The sequence below is a fragment of the Rhinichthys klamathensis genome, unplaced genomic scaffold (assembly GCF_029890125.1).
Source record: "Rhinichthys klamathensis goyatoka isolate OS25496 unplaced genomic scaffold, OSU_Roscu_1.1 h1tg000303l_1, whole genome shotgun sequence".
In the NCBI taxonomy this organism is placed as follows: Eukaryota; Metazoa; Chordata; class Actinopteri; order Cypriniformes; family Leuciscidae; genus Rhinichthys; species Rhinichthys klamathensis.
The window spans coordinates 3,575,001-3,595,988 of record NW_026606822.1 but is presented as its reverse complement, the minus strand read 5'-3'; the positions used below and the strand labels follow the sequence as shown (position 1 = coordinate 3,595,988).

The following is a 20,988-nucleotide window of genomic DNA, read 5'->3' as shown; positions in this document are numbered from 1 at the left end:
GGGGAAGAAAGGTGATTTGAGTGACTTTGAACGTGGCATGATTGTTGGTGCCAGAAGGGCTGGTCTGAGTATTTCAGAAACTGCTAATCTACTGGGATTTTCACGCACAACCATCTCTAGGGTTTACAGAGAATGGTCCGAAAAAGAAAAAACATCCAGTGAGGCGGCAGTTCTGTGGGCGGAAATGCCTTGTTGATGCCAGAGGTCAGAGGAGAATGGCCAGACTGGTTCGAGCTGATAGAAGGGCAACAGTGACTGAAATAACCACTCGTTACAACCGAGGTATGCAGCAAAGCATTTGTGAAGCCACAACACGCACAACCTTGAGGCGGATGGGCTACAACAGCAGAAGACTCCACCGGGTACCACTCATCTCAACTACAAATAGGAAAAAGAGGCTACAATTTGCAAGAGCTCACCAAAATTGAACAGTTGAAGACTGGAAAAATGTTGCCTGGTCTGATGAGTCTCGATTTCTGTTGAGACATTCAGATGTTAGAGTCAGAATTTGGCGTAAACAGAATGAGAACATGGAACCATCATGCCTTGTTACCACTGTGCAGGCTGGTGGTGGTGGTGTAATGGTGTGGGGGATGTTTTCCTGGCACACTTTAGGCCCCTTAGTGCCAATTGGGCATCGTTTAAATGCCACGGCCTACCTGAGCATTGTTTCTGACCATGTCCATCCCTTTATGGCCACCATGTACCCATTCTCTGATGGCTACTTCCACCATGTCACAAAGCTCTAATCATTTCAAATTGGTTTCTTGAACATGACAATGAGTTCACTGTACTAAAATGGCCTCCACAGTCACCAGATCTCAACCCAATAGAGCATCTTTGGGATGTGGTGGAACGGGAGATTCGCATCATGGATGTGCAGCCGACAAATCTGCGGCAACTGTGTGATGCCATCATGTCAATATGGACCAAACTCCCTGAGGAATGCTTCCAGCACCTTGTTGAATCTATGCCACGAAGAATTGAGGCAGTTCTGAAGGCAAAAGGGGGTCCAACCCGTTACTAGCATGGGGTACCTAATAAAGTGGCCGGTGAGTGTATATTGTCCTGTACTTGTACTCAATCTTTTGATCGAGATATACTTAAAAGTATAATTAAGTATTCAAAGTATACTTGGCTTGTACTTGTGTTAACTCTTTTGATCGAGTAGCCTATTAAATATACTTTTTTACATAGTTTTTCATATACAGTCTTATGAAACTTACATTGTTTGATAATATTGATTAAAATATTGATATAAAACAGATATGTTTCTAATTCTTCGAATTTTTGTGTAGGCTAGTCCACTGGTAGTGTACACTTTACTCTTTCCCCACCATTGACTGAATTTTCCAGCTATCCATGTTTTCACTGTTATACTGTAGGGGGCGCTATGACATCTTCTAGTGCAGAATCTCCGGATTAAAAACACAGGAGAAGAACAAGCTGAAACAAGTGAAAGAAGATTGCTCATGCAAATGTAAAATAACGTGATCATCAAACATTGAACAGCGTGTAAATCAAAACTGCTTAATGTTACCAAATGAAATGAAGCGTAACCCATGAAGAGAAAACGACTGTGAAGCTTTGGGGGTGTTGGACTCGATCTACTCCATATGTGTTCTGAATCTGATCAAGGCGTTGTCTTTGACACAAATGAGATTTTCTCAACTTTTTTGTTTAAAATGTTTCCCTTCTTTATGAAACTTACCAACATTCAAGTGTTGAAAAAAAAGCATGCATGAAGCTAATAAAATGTTTTTTTTTATTTTTTATTAAAGTACAGTTAAAAGTATTTTTTCAAGTATAAAAAATAACATGTCAACATAGTATAGGCCTACTGCAAGTGCAAATATATAAATAGTAAACTATAAGTATAATGTTAAGTTCACTTAAAGAAAACTTTCAGCAAACTACTAGTTTAGTTTTCTTTAAGTGAACATAACATTATACTTATAGTTTACCAATTATATATTATTTTTGCTCTTTTAGTGTACTCTCAGTAAACTACAAGTTTAGTAGTTTTATACTATGAGTATACTTCAAAGTGTACTTTCATAAACTAAAAATTTTCTACAAGTATTAAAAAAGTAAACTACCCATAAGTTCACTTGCAGTACAAATGAGACACGTAATTATAAACTAGTTGTGCACTTAAAGTTTACTACTGTTACACTTATAGTACACTTAAACATATACTTTTATATACTAAAAGTGGGCCAATTTAGTCCCAAGCAGTATTAAAATAGTACACTTACAAGTTTACTACTAGTACATATTGACTTTAGTATACTTACTACATAATGTATACTTGAAAATATACTTGAACATTACTTAAGTATACTTCATAAAATTACCTTGAAGTATACTTCTTTTTCGTAAGGGAACTAGCTTATTGAATCTGGTAAAACCATTAGTAAGGACTTCATGTTGTGTCTTTCATAAAATCACTATAGCCTTATATGCCTTTTTGTTTTGTTTTAAATCAATTAATTGTTAATATCAGCACTGACTAGTCTTTTTTACATCTGTTTAATAGGTACATTCAGGGAGCCTCTTCTCCAAAGGACATGATCATTCTCGTGGACGTGTAAGTAGCCTCTCATCCACACCGTACCACACAAGCACACTCTCATGTGCACATCTCATTAACACACACTGTCATCTGTGTTGATAAATCTGTAGTTTATCATGCTTAGACAGCAGTGTGGTGCTCTACTGCCACCTGTTGGCTGAGAACAACATTATTCCACCTTATTAACCTCTGCCTCAATATCAAAATGCTACCGTGTTCCCTGAAATATGACTTAGAGGTTATATGCAATGAAAAATGGCATTACTGTTGCCGATATCTCGGCTGCTGGTGGAGAATTTAAAATGTCCTGTGACTCTGATCTTATCTGACCTCTAAAATGCATCATTTAAAATACTATTTTGCATCAATAGATTTTTTGAAAGGTATTTATTGCATTTTTGGAGCTTATAAAAATGTACTTTTAGGTGTAATTGAGTGCATTATTGAAATAACCATTTTGTTGTTAAATGCCACATCTTCCACATTATAAATCATCAAGAGCTCATTATAAAATGTTTTATTTATCAGACCTTAAGTGTTGAAATTATCCGTGCGCATTTAGACTCATTGGTAACTCTGCTGCGTAGTTTAACAAATAAGTGATTGCCTCAATCATGCAGACATTATGTGCATAATCGTCAAAAAAAAATCATTAATATTCTTAAGTAAACCTCAAGAAAAACTGCTTAATGGAGGTTAATTGTCACTCGCTGGCAATCATCCATAACCTTAAATAGATACCGATATCTGATTAAAAAATACACCGATCGCAGCTGTCGCTTCGCCAAAGTAATCTCATGCCAATCAAAAGCAGCATCGCACTGAGCGTTTCTGACAATCTTAGACTAATCTCATTGTGACGACTGGAAGCATGAGACAATAGTGCTGTCACCAGGTCTTTTATTTTTCCCAGTGTGCTCGGCTTTATTAAACCTTCTAACTCTGGAAGCCAAATTACACATGAACTCATGCTCTGTGATTGCTTTTTCAATAGCTGCTGTAGGCTATTAATAAATCCAATTTGCAGCATTGAATTCAAATGTAAGCATACTTTGTTTTTGAAGATCGACTGTCTCCATACTGTCTTTTTAACGTGCCGTCTACAATTTACTTTTGATGGACGTGGATGAAGGAGACACTTAGCAACAGGTTCTGCTTGGCAACGGCGGTTTTGGGCTCGTGTTTTTCTGTGCTGTGCCATTTTGAGACATGAATTGTTTGTTCAATAAATGCTGGAATGCTCAGTGTTTGTATTCAGTGCATGTGATGTATTTAATGTGTGTTTGTAGGAGTGGCAGTGTCAGTGGACTGACCCTGAAGCTGATGAAAACCTCTGTCATCGAGATGCTGGACACACTTTCTGATGACGACTACGTGAACGTGGCTCGGGTAGGTGCACATGTTCACACACTGTCTTTTTTGAATAATGTGAGTAAATAATAGGCCACATTTCATATTTTGCATATACATGATTATTATTTTTAATTGTATTATTATGATTATTGTTTATTGTTATAAAATAGAATTTTAATAAAACATTTTCATTAATGTTATATATATATAATAGGGCTGTCAAATGATTAATCACAATTAATCACATCCAAAATAAAAGTTTTTTTTACATAATATATGTGGGTGCACTGTGTATAATTATTTTGTATATATATAAATACACACACATGCATGTATATTTAAGAAAAAAATATTATTTATATATAAAATATTTATATTTATATATAATATAAATTATATATAAATCTATATACAGTATATACATGAAAATATTTCTTAAATATATACAAGCATGTGTGTGTATTTATATATATAAAATAATTATACACAGTGCACCCACATATATTATGTAAAAAAAACTTTTATTTTGGATGTGATTAATCGTGATTAATCATTTGACAGCCCTAATATATAAATAATATATTTAAAATATTATTAAGCATAGGCCACATTTCCAAATTTATTGTAAATAATAGTTTAATAAAAAACTTGTATTATTCATTTTGTTTTATATATATTTGCATATTGTGTTTATATATGTGTATATTTAAATAATATTAACAAACAATGACACATTTCATATATTTTATATACATTTTAGAAAATATAATTTTTATTATTCATTAAAATATTTTATTTATATATATATATATAATTGTATATCTTTTTATATATGTAAACATTGTAGGTAAATGCTATTTGAAGTGAGGTTGTTTATACGGTATATTGCATGATTAGTGAGAATTTGCAGTAATTTTTGTAAGCTATTATTCATAGTAAATACATTTGAGAAGACACCACCATTAATATTCCATCCTGTGAAACCTCTTTAAATTTTAACCTCTATGAAAATGTGGATGCACATAAACATTTAATCTACAGAGAGTTCATTTATTGCGAGCGCACAATAGCAGCCCGCAAAACGCAACCCACGCAAATATGCATGCATACACAGACGCACACACATAATGAACATCAGCGTTTTGGAGACCCTCGGCATTAATCCGGGCTGATCCGTGGCTCTTAGTGTGTGTTTCCTAATCCCGGCTCTGAGAGCGCAAAATGAGCATCATAATCTGAGCCGGAACACGGCTCATTCTACAGCCCGGTGAAGAAAAGCAGTCTAAGACCACATTAGGGTCGCTATGTGTGTTTACTGCTGTTTACCTCCAGACGCTTACAGGATCATGAAATCGAAATTGACCCTATTGACATTTTTAGGGGTCCTATTATGCCTTTTTTCATGTTCAGCTTTCTTTAGTGTGTAATGCTGCTGTTTGAGCATGAAAACGGTCTGCGATATCAGTGTCACTGTTTCTGAATTCCCTGAAACCTGAAACTCCCAGTGTAGTTTTTACTTTTCTTCCGGGAACGAACACGTCACAATATTCCTCATTTAAATAATTCCCGCCCAAGGCAAACGCAGAAAAAGGGACGAGGCCTGGTTGAGTTGAGTTAGTAGTGTGTTGAAACCCGCGGTTATGGTAAGGGGAGTGATATTAACGAAACGCACTCGGAGCTCTTGACCAATCACAACACACTGGTCCAGCCGACCAATCAGAGCACATTGCGCTTTTCAGGAGGAGGGGCTTCATAGAGACAGGCAGAGGTGGGAGTAAGTCACACATGTGCAAGTCACAAGCAAGTCTCAAGTCTTAACCTTCGAGTCTCAAGCAAGTCCAAGTCAATTTTTTATAAAAGCAAGCAAGTCAAGTCAAGTCACTGCCTTATGTCAAGCAAGTCAAGTCAAGTCGTAGCTTGGGTCACAAGTCACTGGCAAGTCATACAAACGTTTGATGATTTCACTGAATTTATATATTAAAATAAGTTAAAACTACATAAGTTGTGGACTATGGTTTTATTTGCAACATATTCTTTTAAGATATGCATTTCCACATACAGCTGAGTGGTTACTACAATAAAAAAAATAAAAAAAATAAAAAAATACAATTTCAAACTACATAGCCTAAAATGTAAATGTAACTGAAATTAGGCCAACATTAAAGCATGAAAAAATAAATATGCCTCAAACATTGCAGAAGACCATTAAAAGGTATTAAACAATTCACAATTCAAGTAGCCTATAATGGTTCCTATGCCACCAAATGGCATTCTTCAAACTGCCATCCCCTTTATATAAGTTATATAACAGCCGTTGGCATTTAGCCTATTATGAAGTTAAAACCGCCAATAGGTGGCGCCAAATCACCGTCTTAATGTACGAGTCATAGAAGCAGTCAACTGATTTGTTCAAAATGACAGATTCGTTCTGGAACTAAGCAACTAGGTCACTGAATCACAAACACGCATAACTCTTTCTGTGGCTTGTTTGGAACTATTGTCATTGGAGAAATAGAGCAAAAACAGAAAATATTTGGAATATTATGTCTAAAATGTCACATAACAATATTCACTCTTTGTTTACTGAACTGTTTTATAAAATCATCACATTTGCAATCGCGCCAATAATCTGGAAATATTTTTTTATATATGTTATAATTATGAAAATAACTCATACTAGGGCCATTTTTCCACCACATTTTGAATTTTAAGTGCATATTAATTCTGCTGGCATTTTTTGCCACCAACCCCCTGATAACATTAAGAGAAACATAAACGACAAAACTAACAGTTTTCTATATTGTTTTTCGTCATTGGAAAGAACAACATTTTTGGCTTTAAAGCATGATTTAAAAAGAAATGTGGCAAATGTTATACAAAACATATACCATCATTAATTATCATTTGAATATTGACAACATTAAGCTACATTTGAAAACAAAATTGTGTATAAAGAGGCATGCTGTTTGACCAATATTATTCTCTCTAGATTTAAAGATAGTCAAATTAACTATAACACACAGGTTAAACAAGCCATAGCTTACTTTTAGACGTGGTGAATGAAGTTCGACTGTTCGAGGTTGTGATGGTCGTCCGATATCCCTTGCCAGTTATTATGCGTACAACAAATCTTCTTGCATGAATATGGTCGTTTTCTAGTGTTTATATCCAAAAGATACGATGCAGGGAGATGTTTTTGTATTTAGCGCGCTCACCGCGATGTAGGCTATTTCTGGGCTTTTGCAGCGTCACACAATCGCGCAGAATCTGATGACGTCAATGGTTCCGTTGCTTTCATTTTGTTTATCAATGGATGTTGCGATGATTTATATAAAAATGTATATCAAGTCATTCTCGAGTCATACAGTTCAAGTCAAGTCAAGTCTCAAGTCATTGGATCTCAAGTCAAAGTCAAGTCGAGTCATTTTCTTAATTTAGTCAAGCAAGTCTCAAGTCCTTAAATTTGCGACTCGAGTCTGACTCGTCATGTGACTCGAGTCCCCCATCTCTGGAGACAGGAACTAAACAGAGCGTTACTGACAGACTGGGAAGAGAGGAGCCGCAACAATGGAGAATATGTGAAAAATAAGGTATTCAAGCATGAAACCCTATTTCAGTAGAGCCCAAAATCAAGACTTTGAAAAAAGGCACAATTACAATTACACACCCTTGTTCTTTTGTGGAACACAGAGAGATTCAGACTGTGCTTTTCACTCTTTACCATGCAATTGCAATAGCAATGGAAGCTTTCAAGCTTAAAAAAAATGGATGCAAAAGTACTCCATAATAGTTTTAGGTGATGAACAGACTGAAATGTAAGTCATTGTTCACTGATATCTTCCTTCCAGTTGAACTCAGTTGAACTCAGTCGAACTCAAGAACCAAATCGGGCATCTCTTTCATGAACCTCATGAAGTATCAGCTCTCTCTTTAATCCTGTCTCTATCAAGGAAGTGCAATTGAGATGTTAAAGAGATCTCTAAGGGATTTTTCTTTCCTATAGGCAGTTTTAAGAGGATATTTCTCGTTTCATTTTTGTTTGCATTGGCAGTTTTTTCCCTCTGCACCTGCGGTGTAGAACCTTGTAATCAAGACAGCCGGATGTACCTCAGATTCTCACAGCTGTGCTTCCACACACACACACACACACACACACACACGAACACGAATGGTTTATGCTGAGGTGTGTGCATTCAGTAAGTAAAGCTGTACTGATAGTGTTATGATGTTATTTGCTGTGTGACAAGTTCTCAACTTTTGGCAGTCAGTAGTCCTAGTGTAAGTATTAAACTGTAGCACATAACCTGTCCTGCACCACGTGTGCTGTTTCTTAATCAGTATTTTTGTCCTTTTTTACAGTACAAATATCTAAACATCCTTAAAACAAGATCAATTTATTCAGGAAGCAAAATTCCATGAGATATTTAGACTTGTTTGGCCTTTTTTTCTTGTTTTAAGGATGACTAATTTAGTGAGATCTATGTTTAAAACAATAATTATAAAATAAAACTGTAAATAAAAAATAAATACAAATTTCCAATGAGTTAGAAAAATACACAATATGTTTGTGTCAGGTTTGATCCTCAAGAAAATGTAAATCTTGTTTTAAATATGTTTATTTATTTTCCTGAAAAACAAGACAAAATGTTTTTATTTAGTTATTTATGTTTTCAGTGGAGAAGTGTTCTATTACTTTTATACTTTTCCACTTGACAGATGATAAAACCCGACGAAAAAGCACTTAGAACACCCTAGCAACCACATAGCAACACCGTGTCAACCACTCATAATGCCAGTGTGTTTTGCATGGTCAAAAAGCACTCGTATGTAAAAATGTTCAGATTTGAGCTGTATTAAATCATCCAGATGATCAGTGTTGTCAAATAGATTTTAAATAGATTTCAAGTTTCATACGAGGTGATTCATCTGCAGTGGAAGCAAATTATGAATTGCGGGAAAAATCAATCAGGTGTAAGTGACTCCATTAGTGAGTGTTAACAGCAGAAATGATGATGCTGTGAGATCTAATGGAGATGAATAATGAAGCTTTTAATGGACTTGCTAAAGCAGCTGCTGTCTGTCTCTCTGTCTGTCAGTTCAACGAGAAAGCATACGCCGTGGTGCCGTGCTTCACCACGCTGGTCCAAGCAAACATAAAAAACAAGAAGATCTTCAAAGAGGCTGTGATGAACATGCAGGCGAAGGGGACGACAGACTACAAGACCGGCTTTCAGTTTGCCTTTGACCAGCTGTTAAACGTAAGACACACACTCATGTTTACCGAGTTATATGCATCAAGACACGCTGAGGAATTCTGTTTTCAAGTTTTTAATAGTTAATTATAATGACAACAGACTATAACCTACAGAAGTCCTGTCTGTTTTCTCTTATCGTGTGTGTATATATAAGTTTCTTATACTCACCAAGGCTGCATTTATTTCATTAAAAATACAGTAATATTGTGAAATATTAATAAAATAACTTAAAATAACTCTTTTCTGTTTTAATATATTTTAAAATGTAATGATCAAAGCTGAATTTTCAGCATCATTACTCCAGTCTTCAGTGTCACATGATCCTTCAGAAATCACTCTAATATGATGATCTGATGCTCAAGTAACATTTCTGATTATTAATAATGTTGAAATCAGTTGTGCTGCTAAATATGTTAGTGGAAACTGTGATAAAATCGCGATACATCATTCTTTGATTAATAGACATTTATTTGAAATAGGAAATTTTGGTAAAGTTATAAATGTCTTTACTGACACTTTTGATATACTTAATGTATTCTTGCTAAATATTTTGCACAGCAGTGTATAAATAAATAATTTTATTTATATATGGAAATAAATTAAATAATTAATTTTTTATTAAAAACATATTTTACCTATGAATTATTTTACCATGAGGAGATCCTTGGATATCCCCAAAGAACTTTTTTTTAAAAATTATTATTACTAGATTTAGCTGGATTTGGCTTAGTTAAATTTAATGTTAATGCCAAAAGATCCTCTTAACAACTCAGCGGGAAAATTGTATTGCTCAGATGTTGCTTTTTCAAAGCTTCACAGATCTGTTATATTTAAGTTCTCAGTTATATTTAATTTAAGTGTCAGCTTTTTCTCATATTTATTTCCTAAAAGTTCCTTAAGAACAATAAAAACAGACACGAATGAGTCGACAGTTGACATTCAGTAAGAGTACAGAACCTTAAAATGATCTTGATGAAAGAATCTGAAAAGAAACGTTTGAGGTTGTATTGAGATCTGCGCCTTCTAACTGTTCTAGATTCACTCATGATAAATATGGCCATGCAGAAGCGTGCGTGCTGATGGCCACATGTGTGGCTTCATCATATACATTTTTGTTTTCGGCCATTTCTGCTCTAACAGATCGTGACGGTGTTAATGAGATGGGCCAAATACACACAAACTCAGACCGAAGAACCACAACCACCAAGGCATTTTAATTTCTGCCTGCTGACTCCTGATAGGCCGAGGAGAAAGCGCTGTAAATTTGTAATTGCGGCAGTATTATTTATCTTTATTAGAATCTTGTCAGAGTGATGTGGCGTAGGCCGAATGTCAATGACAGCTGTGATTGGACGGGATAGTGAGAGGGGACTTTTGGCTAACTCATCACAGATAGGACAATCGCGGCAGCTGGCACAAAAGCAGACATATGATTAGAGGAACAGACGTGCCTGCACACACACACACACACACACACACGCACGGTTAAGTGCTCGCACACATGTGCGGGTACTCTGCCAAACGGGACACTTTTATATCCAAGGTCATTTGTGTAGTGGATTGGATTCAAGCATGCCTCATTCCTGAAATGGTTTATGTGCAAGTATGTTAGTGCAAACACTTCGTAAGCATATTATGCTTATCATTAATAAATGATGCAATTCAAGGATGTAGAGTAAAAGCACAAGGGGTTTCGAAAGTAAGCACCTGTTTGCAAAGGCAGGTCGAGTGGATTTCAAACTGACCCCCTCAGAATGAATCTTATGAGTCGTACGCTCACTCTGTTTCTGTTTCTCACAGGAGACCAACGCTCCGAGAGCATACTGCAATAAGATGATAATGATGTTCACAGACGGCGGCGAGGATCGTGCCCAGGACATCTTTGAGAAGTACAACTGGCCAAACAAAACAGTGAGTCGAGGCGATTCAGTCCAAAACATTCTGCTGTTTCCATCCAGTGACGAGTAGTTTTACTGTGCTCCCTTAAATTGAAAATAGCATGTGAGATTCTGGACAAATGGGATAACATCAAAGCTATGACATCATAAATCTAATGTCATTCCAATATAAAACTGGCTAAATATTTTGAAATGATAAAACAATACACATGCTATTAACTAAAGTTAATGGAGGGTCTTAATACTTTAGAGGGCTACTCTGTATTGTAATTTGCTACACGTATTGCATGACCTAAAAAAAAATCTTCCATCCACAGGTGAGAGTTTTCACATTCTCAGTGGGGCAGCACAACTATGATGTCACTCCTCTGCAGTGGATCGCCTGTGCCAACAAGGGTAAGAGAGCGAGGGGGGAGCTTGTGCATGTAAAATAGGTTCTTTTGAGATCTGAACTTTTTAGCTTTTCACTTGCATTTGTACTTTTCTGGTTAAGGATTGTCATTAGGCACAATTTGATGTGTCATGTTTAGAACACTTTGGCACATACATAGCAACACCTTACCAACTGCATCGCAATGCTTAAAATTGTCAATAACACCCTAGCAAACGCATATCAACGTGCTAAAATTGTTAAGAACACCTTGGCAAGCACAAAGCAACACCCTAGCAACCACATAGCAACACTCTAAAACTGTTAAGAACACCTTAGCAAACACATAGCAACACCCAAGCAACCACATACCAACACTCTAAAACTGTTAAGAACACCTTAGCAAACACATAGCAACACCCTAGCAAACGCATATCAACGTGCTAAAACTGTTAAGAACACCTTGGCAAGCACAAAGCAACACCCAAGCAACCACATACCAACACTCTAAAACTGTTAAGAACACCTTAGCAAACACATAGCAACACCCTAGCAACCACATACCAACATGCTAAAACTGTTAAGAACACCTTGGTAAACACATAGTAACACCCTAGCAACCACATACCAGCATGCTAAAATTGTTAAGAACATCTTGGCAGGCATATAGCAACACCTCAGCAACCACATATCAACGTGCAGAAATTGCTAAGAATACCTTGGCAGGCACATAGCACCCTAGCAAGAACACCTTGGCAGGCATATAGTAACACCCTAGCAACCACATATAAACAAGCTAAAATTGTTAAGAACACCTTGGGAGGCATATAGCGACACCCTAGCAACCACATATAAACGTGCTAAAATTGTTAAGAACAACTTGACAGGCACATAGCAACACCCTTGCAAGAACACTTTGGCAGACACATAGCAACAACCTAGCAACCACATATGAATGTGCTAAAATTGTTAAGAACACCTTGGCAGGCATATAGCAACACCCTAGCAACCACATATAAACGTGCTAAAATTGTTTAGAACACCTTGACAGGCATATAGCAACACCCTAGCAACCACATATCAACGTGCAGAAATTGTTAAGAACACCTTGGCAGGCATATAGCAACACCTCAGCAACCACATATCAACGTGCAGAAATTGCTAAGAATACCTTGGCAGGCACATAGCACCCTAGCAAGAACACCTTGGCAGGCATATAGTAACACCCTAGCAACCACATATAAACGAGCTAAAATTGTTAAGAACACCTTGGAAGGCATATAGCGACACCCTAGCAACCACATATAAACGTGCTAAAATTGTTAAGAACACCTTGACAGGCACATAGCAACACCCTTGCAAGAACACTTTGGCAGACACATAGCAACAACCTAGCAACCACATATGAATGTGCTAAAATTGTTAAGAACACCTTGGCAGGCATATAGCAACACCCTAGCAAGAACACCTTTGCAGGCATATAGCAACACCCTAGCAACCACATACCAGCATGCTAAAATTGTTAAGAACACCTTGGCAGGCATATAGCAACACCTCAGCAACCACATATCAACGTGCAGAAATTGCTAAGAATACCTTGGCAGGCACATAGCACCCGAGCAAGAACACCTTGGCAGGCATATAGTAACACCCTAGCAACCACATATAAACGAGCTAAAATTGTTAAGAACACCTTGGGAGGCATATAGCGACACCCTAGCAACCACATATAAACGTGCTAAAATTGTTAAGAACACTTTGACAGGCACATAGCAACACCCTTGCAAGAACACTTTGGCAGACATATAGCAACAACCTAGCAACCACATATGAATGTGCTAAAATTGTTAAGAACACCTTGGCAGCCATATAGTAACACCCTAGCAAGAACACCTTTGCAGGCATATAGCAACACCCTAGCAACCACATATAAATGTGCTAAAATTGTTAAGAACACCTTGGCAGCCATATAGTAACACCCTAGCAAGAACACCTTGGCAGGCATAAAGCAACACCCTAGCAACCACATATAAACGTGCTAAAATTGTTAAGAACACCTTGGGAGGCATATAGTGACACCCTAGCAACCACATATAAACATGCTAAAATTGTTAAGAACACCTTGACAGGCACATAGCAACACCCTTGCAAGAACACTTTGGCAGACACATAGCAACACCCTAGCAACCACACATAAATGTGCTAAAAATGTTAAGAACACCTTGACAGGCACACCTTAGCTCATAGCAACAACCCAGAACACATAGCAATGTGCTAAAATTGTGCAGAACACTTAAGCAACCTCCCAGAACACCCTAGCATTGGGGCGACAAGAAACACTCTCATTTTCTTCAGAAAATATTGAAATCTGCATAGCAACCATATAGCAATATGCTAAAATGCTAACACCTTGGTAAACAGATACTGTAGCAACACCCTAGCAACCTCTCATATACCCTAGCAGCCGCATAGCAATATTCTAAAATTGCACAGAACATCATAGCAAGTACATAGAAACATGGTAAAAATGCTCAGAACACTTAAGCAAGCACATAGCAACACCCTAGCAACCACCTAGAGCCATTGTGGCAGCAAGCAACACTCACATTTTCTTCAGAAAATGTAAATAACAAGTTACTTTCAGTAGTAATAATACTGAATAACACAAATATTCTTAATTTTTTATTTGGTTTAATAGACTAGTGTACAACGACTCCAATCAGATTTTAAACCCACAACCCACTTTATAACATAGTATACACTATTGTGTAATAACACTAAGAGTTGGTCAACAGTGCTTAAGTAATGTTGACTTGTCTGACCTAACAAGTTAAATCCAGCCCTGTAGCGCAAACACGCTCTCTCAGCTCTGTTTAACAATCAGTCCCTCTCCAGCTCTGATTAGTTAATAAGGAATGGTAGCAGAATACTTCAGAGACCCCCTCCTCCCTCCCCTCCTTCTAATTAATTAGCCGAAGAGGAACTGCCGTCGCAGCGATAACCACGCTCGCAACTTCTCGGCGTCTCCAGCCAAAAGCGCTTCCACTTAAGGATTAGCCCTCTGTGCGGCCATGTTCTCAGCTGTAATGACTGGCAGTGAGGGGACGGAGTCTGGCACAGCAAGCAAGACGCTTTTCTCAGCGGACTCCATCTCCACCGCAGGCTTTCATTTCGCTCGCCCATATCACAAAGACACAGAGGAACGCCCCTGACACCCTCACAAAGACCACATCTTCCGCGTCTCTCCCTTTGCTGTAGAATACGTGTACGACACCATATCTGACTGAAAGCATTCGCAGACGTCTCTAGATTGGTTCAAAAAACAGCATAAAAAAACAGGTTTCCTTCTCCGAACATATGCAGAGCGCTCTTTGACTAGCTTGTTAGGACTAGGATTGCATCGGATTGTCTGCGTCTTATTGTTTTGTTGAACATCTCGCCCGTGCGGCGGAGACAAATGGATTCAGCGTTTTGTAATCATGACCAAGTCAAGGGATCAGACTTGCGGCAACAATGAGAGACATGTTTGTTTGACACGGCTTAGTGTGTGTTGTCACTCCACCGGCTGTCTCTTAGTGAGCTCGTTCACACTCCACTGACACAAACAAAGTCTCATATGGCCGCCACTGAATCAGAGCCAATTCCGAGTCTCTTTGATTCCCGGCGACTCGCATTGATTTGATTAGATTCTTTCTACTGTGCTGATTGGCTTGACCCTCAGACATCCTCTGAACACTTTTTTTTTTTTTTTTTTTTTTTAGTTTTTATACTCTAATTCTCTTGACTTTGATACGCTTCTAAAGACTTTTAAATTATTTCTGATTCATTAGCTGAACTAGATTTGACTTCCTTATCTGCAGTCATTTTAGGGGCCGTCGCCTTCTGAAAGGGACGTTCCGGGTTCAACACCAGTTAAGCTTTATCTAATCCAACATTTGTGACATGATGGCAATTACCATGGAAACTCATTTTGATTTGTCCCTCAGTTTTGAGTATAACTTTAAAAAAAAAAGCATATTTTGTTTAAAACAATTCGATTAGAGAAAGGAAAAAAACTATTAATATTAAATTAATTTGAATGAATTTATTAAATATTTGTTAATATTTATGGAGTATTTATATATTAATATTTATTTAATTAACATTTAGTAAAAGAAAAATAAGTCAGTTTTGACAAATACATCTGCTTAAACCATTGTATTTTTTTTTTTATTATAAACCTAAAAAAAAATTATTAAGTGCCTGCAGGGAAAGAGTTCATATTGATAATGGATAGCAAGAAAACCACAGACGTATCCTGCTGGCCCAGTTTTCAGACACTGATGTCCTCTGGTGATTTGAACTCTACATCCAACCTCTATGTTAATGATGGTTTCAGCTCAAATGAGCTGCAAAATGTTGGTCCTGAAGTTATCAAGACTGAAATTGTTCAATGACCTTTACTGCAATAATGGCACACTGAGCGAAGGCTGAACCGATTTCTTGTTTGAATGATTTCAATTTGTTTTCATCCCACAGATAGTTAGAAAAACACATGGTACCTGTTTAGAAAATATCCATACATACATCTATACATTACGTACATACATACAGTACATACATAAATCTATCCATACTTGCATACATACATATTCAAGTTAAGTCAAGTCACATTTATTTATATACCGCTTTTTACAATACAGATTGTTTGTTTGTAGATAACAGGAACATAATGCAACAAAATTTGTTTCCAGAAGAAAATAGCCTCACAGTCCAGCTTAAGTAAGTTCAGTGATGTTTCATTTTTGTTGTAAAAAAGTTAGTAATTTAGTATATATAAATGATAAATATGAGAAATATTAGGCTCTGGAGAAAACCGTGATGTCATCGTCCAGCTCAGTTCAGTTCTCATAAAATAGTGTCAATGCAGGCAGATCAATAATATTGTTGAATATTAAATTAAATGTTACATTTAATGTCCCCAACTAAGCAAGCCAAGCCAATGGCAACAAAGGTGGAAAAAGGCGACAGTGGCAAGGAACCAAAACAAGGAGAAAAAACCTTGGGAGAACCCAGGCTCAGTCGGGGCCAGTTCTCCTCTGGCCAATGAACGAACAGTGTATGATTATGATTCAGGCAACATTATAGGTCAGAAGTCAGATTGGATTGTAACAATCAGAAAATTATCCATAAAGATTTGCATACACAAATATATCCATACATACATGCATACAAACATACATACAGTACATACATGCATACAATACATACATATTGTATACTGTACATACATACATACATGCATACAAACAGACAGTACATGCATGCATACAATTGTATACTGTACATACATACATACATGTATACATGCATCTATCCATACATACATAAGTGAAAATGGCTGTAAGTTAAGTTTGAAGTAGAAATTTGAAGTGAAAGTCGTTTGTCTCAGATGTTCTGCTGTTTATTCAGTTGCTCTTGTCTCTAATACCGTGGTGAGCAGGCCGTATTGACCCTGCCTATGTGTCCACTCTCTCAATAATCAGCTCTGAAGCACCGTCTCTGAATACTCAATGAGACACTCACACAGACACACAAAACACACCACTGCACAGCACATCTGCATAGCACTTGGTTAGTTTGTCTTCAGTTCCTTTGAGTGCTGCATAAACTACATTTATATTCAGCAATTGCATTAAAATAATTGCACTAAATTTGCTACAGTGATTTCCGGGCTTGCTATAAAAAGTATTATATTAAAACAGCTTTTGATTCTTGTCAAAACAAGGTAGTTTAATGTTATTTTGAACTGCATTCATGTCAGTAGCACACATTCAAACCCCTAAAGTTGTTCCCTATTTAGTCAGCTTATTATGTTTTGGTGCAGAGCAGATATGTCAACATTAACCAACCCTGTTATTGGTTTGTGTTTATTTCTGAACAGGTTACTACTTTGAGATCCCTTCCATTGGAGCCATTAGAATCAACACACAGGTTAGTCATTTCTACCGCTTCTTATTTCATATACATGTACATTTTAAAAGAAAGAAACATGTCTATTGAGAAAGGATACCTTTATAGCATTACAAAATATTTCTATTTCAAATCTATTTTTATTTATCAAAGAATCCTGAAAAGAATACGTTATGGTTTCCACAAAAATGTTAAGCAGCAAAAACTGTTTTCAAGATTGATAATAATCAGAAGTTTCTTGAGCAGCAAATCAGCATAATTGGATGATTTCTGATTTTCTGGAAGGATCATGTGACACCGAAGACTGGAGTAATGATGCTGAAAATTCAGCTTTGCATCACGTAAATAAATTACATTTTAAAATATATTTAAATAGAAAACTGCTTTTGTATTATTATAATATTCCACAATATTACTGTTTTTACTGGATTTTTGTTCAAATAAATGCAACCTTGGTGGCTTTCAAACCATTAAAAAATCTTACTGAATCTGTCGTGCGTGGCTTTGAGTGGCTCGTTGCTTTTATAAAACAACAGCAACGTGAGAGATAGTACTGATACATTCAAATTAATAATCACAATAAACAATATATCTGCCAGTGCACATCTCTTCTTCAAAAGTGGCGGTGCCAGCCAATCAGATTTCAGAGCCGGTTTAATAAAGCCTCTGTACATGAATCCAGTTCACGGTAGGTTCATTCTGCTTCATGAGCTTTGAAGCGCAATGATGTTATCACAATTTAGAGATATATATGTCACGCTAGAGAGCAGAACTATAAAGATGGAGGAACGGATAGAGCGATACAGACGTCTATATTTAGCATCAATAAGATTCAAATGGGACTGTGATTTCTCTAATCCACTTCCGTACAGTTTTCATTATCCTCCAGCAATCTTTCCCGCGGCCCAGGAAACCCGCCGCAATAACATCGCTCTTCTCCGAAAGCAGTCGGTCCAATTTCCCCACATCTTCCCTGTGATTATTCCGTGTGCTCTTTACTTTCACAGCCTTTCTTCTTTATCTACTCTGTACTCTCTATCACCTTTTACTATCTGTTCCCCTCTTTTTCCAATCCAACTTTGCTTTATTCATTCCTGTCTCCTCCTCCTCATCCCCTCCTCTCGGGCTGCGTCTAACCTCCCCACAGGGGCCTGAATAGACCATCAGCTGTTCCATTAGGCTGAGTGTAATTTTATTCAGAGAACTGCCACTTATTCTAATAGCCTGCGTGAGACAGGTGTGTGCTCCTAACTGTATATATGGACATCAGCGTCCACACACCTGTGCACCTCATGCTTCCTCTTCTGTCACACACATAACCACACTTCCACAGCAAATCTGCTCAGGAAAAACACACTTTAAAAAAATAATCCACCTTGCAAAAGGTTCTTCTAACAAATGTAAAAAAAAATGTTTAGAAGGAGGAGTCAGTTTATTATTTTGTGTGTACAGAACAAGAATAGCGCTAAATGTTGATAGCAAAAGTTGTTTAATTGACCTTACTCAGAATATACTCAAGTATTTGTTCAAAATGTTGTTCGAAATTTCCACCTGAACAAACAATTTTAAAATCGTTGCTCCCAGTATGCACTGCAGCTTGAAATACAGCCGGATGTTGAGACCAATTGTACACAAATTAAATTAAAAGTGCAAAAAAAAAATGCAAACTATTTACAAGATGCACACCATACAAAGAATTTAATATGCAACATAGTGAGGTCATGTGACAACAGTGTAACATACTATTTTATGAAATGTTTATTGTTCCATACTGTATCCTGTTTCACATAGTACTTTTTGTAAAGTATACTACAAAATGTGGATGGTGCTATATCTTTATTGCATTTAATTGCATATATTTATATATTATATTTACACTACAGTTCAAATAAGCCAGTAAAAAATATATTTTGATGAAAGAAGTCTCTTCTGCTCACCAAGGCTGCATTTATTTGATCAGAAATACAGTAAAAACAATAATATTGTAAAATAGTATTACAATTTCAAATCACTGTTTTCTATTTGAATATATTTTAAAATGTAATTTGTAATTTGTGGGAACCGCAATACATTTTCTTTTAGGATTCTTTAATAAACAGCAAATTAAAAAGAATAGAATTGATTTGAAATAGAAAAATGTTTAAACATTATTAATGTCTCTTTTGATACATTTTGCTTAGTAAAAGTATTTTTTTTTTCTGTTGACCCCAAACTTTAAAATGGTAGTGTATATAGAATTATTATATTATATATTTATGCTTAATTTGAATTACTCACGTGCTGTTTGAATAAATACTCAGATATTTAGAGTTGATTGTGAAATTGTTCAAATGGAAAAAGCTGCCTTAACTTTATACTCTACTTGTGTAGCATTAAAGTGTCACATTGCTGAAGGCGACGAGTGTAACAACAATAATATGAATATGAATTCAGCTCCTTCATGATTGAGCTGCTGCATTGAGTTCTTGAACGTTTATGGACAGACTATAAATCTCCAAGCTAATCTGAGCGGTGTCCTGCTGTGTCACTGCTCTTTATCCTCTCGTTCCACAGAGACCACCATTACAGACCCACCGCTGTTTACCTTCCTCCTTTCTCCCGCCTGTCATCGTCTCTGCTGAAATGTGTCCCCGCGGCACGTTAAACGGTGTTTTAGTGAGCTAATAATAGAATAGGTTACGCTTGTCAGCACTTCTATGTTCCAACGAGAAATAAAAGTGGCCTAATGCTGCAGTTTCCTCAAAAGGCCACACTTATACAAGCTAGTGGCTTTCACACTGACACATGAGCTTCTGGCCCTCCTCCATTAGCTGTGTAAAGATGTTGAAGTTGAAAGACTGCATTTATTAATTAGATGTTTACTTGGCCCAGCGTTGAACTAGGGTGGTGAAATATTCGGTTGAATCTCATGAAATGTCAAAATAAACAGGACAAAAATGAATTGTTTTTCTCACGGTCAAAATGAAAAAAAAAATGTTAATAAAATTCAAAAAAATATTTAAAAATTAAATAATAATTGATAAAACAGACAATTCTATAGTTACTTAAAGTTTTGCTCAGTTAATTTAAATGTTTAAATTAAGTGCAATCTCTAGAAAATTAAATAAAGAATCATGAATGGCTGGAAACATCAAGGACATTCATTGGTCAAAAGGTTTGGGGAAACTAATAAGATAAAGTCTATTTATAGCATTTATTTGGAATTGTGACACTATTTATAGTGTTTAGTATACTTTTTTAATCTATTTAGCTTTCATATTTATTTCAGTTTTCTTTATTTAAAAAAATCGTAATTTTTTTTTTCTTTTGACTTTGGGGTCAAATATGAGCCTGTTGTTTGGCGAGGTTCACTTCTTTAAATGATTAACCTCCCATAGAGTGTTGTGTTGAAGTCATAAATGTCGTTTATAAACGCGTGCTTACGGCGATCCAACAAGTGTCATCCTGTGGCAGACCACCCTACCTCTGCAGAGCGAGAATGTGCTTTCTAGCAGCGGTAATATGCTTTAATAGCTGCTTTCTGATGATTTGTTCCGGCTGGAAGTGCAGCTGGCTTCACTGGCCCCTCGGGCGGACACTTTTAAC

The 20,988-nt window shown here is 36.6% G+C and overlaps 1 protein-coding gene across 1 annotated transcript in view; it reads left to right on the top strand.

Moving 5' to 3' along the window:
- cacna2d2a (calcium channel, voltage-dependent, alpha 2/delta subunit 2a) overlaps positions 1 to 20,988 on the top strand; it is a 231,675-nt gene that overhangs the window by 181,043 nt on the left and 29,644 nt on the right. Inside the window, exons 9-14 of the mRNA XM_056270376.1 lie at positions 2,540 to 2,590; positions 3,865 to 3,964; positions 9,025 to 9,186; positions 10,984 to 11,094; positions 11,399 to 11,477; positions 17,375 to 17,424. Of these exons, the coding sequence (XP_056126351.1) occupies positions 2,540 to 2,590; positions 3,865 to 3,964; positions 9,025 to 9,186; positions 10,984 to 11,094; positions 11,399 to 11,477; positions 17,375 to 17,424 (553 nt within the window). The remainder of the gene's footprint in view (positions 1 to 2,539; positions 2,591 to 3,864; positions 3,965 to 9,024; positions 9,187 to 10,983; positions 11,095 to 11,398; positions 11,478 to 17,374; positions 17,425 to 20,988) is intronic.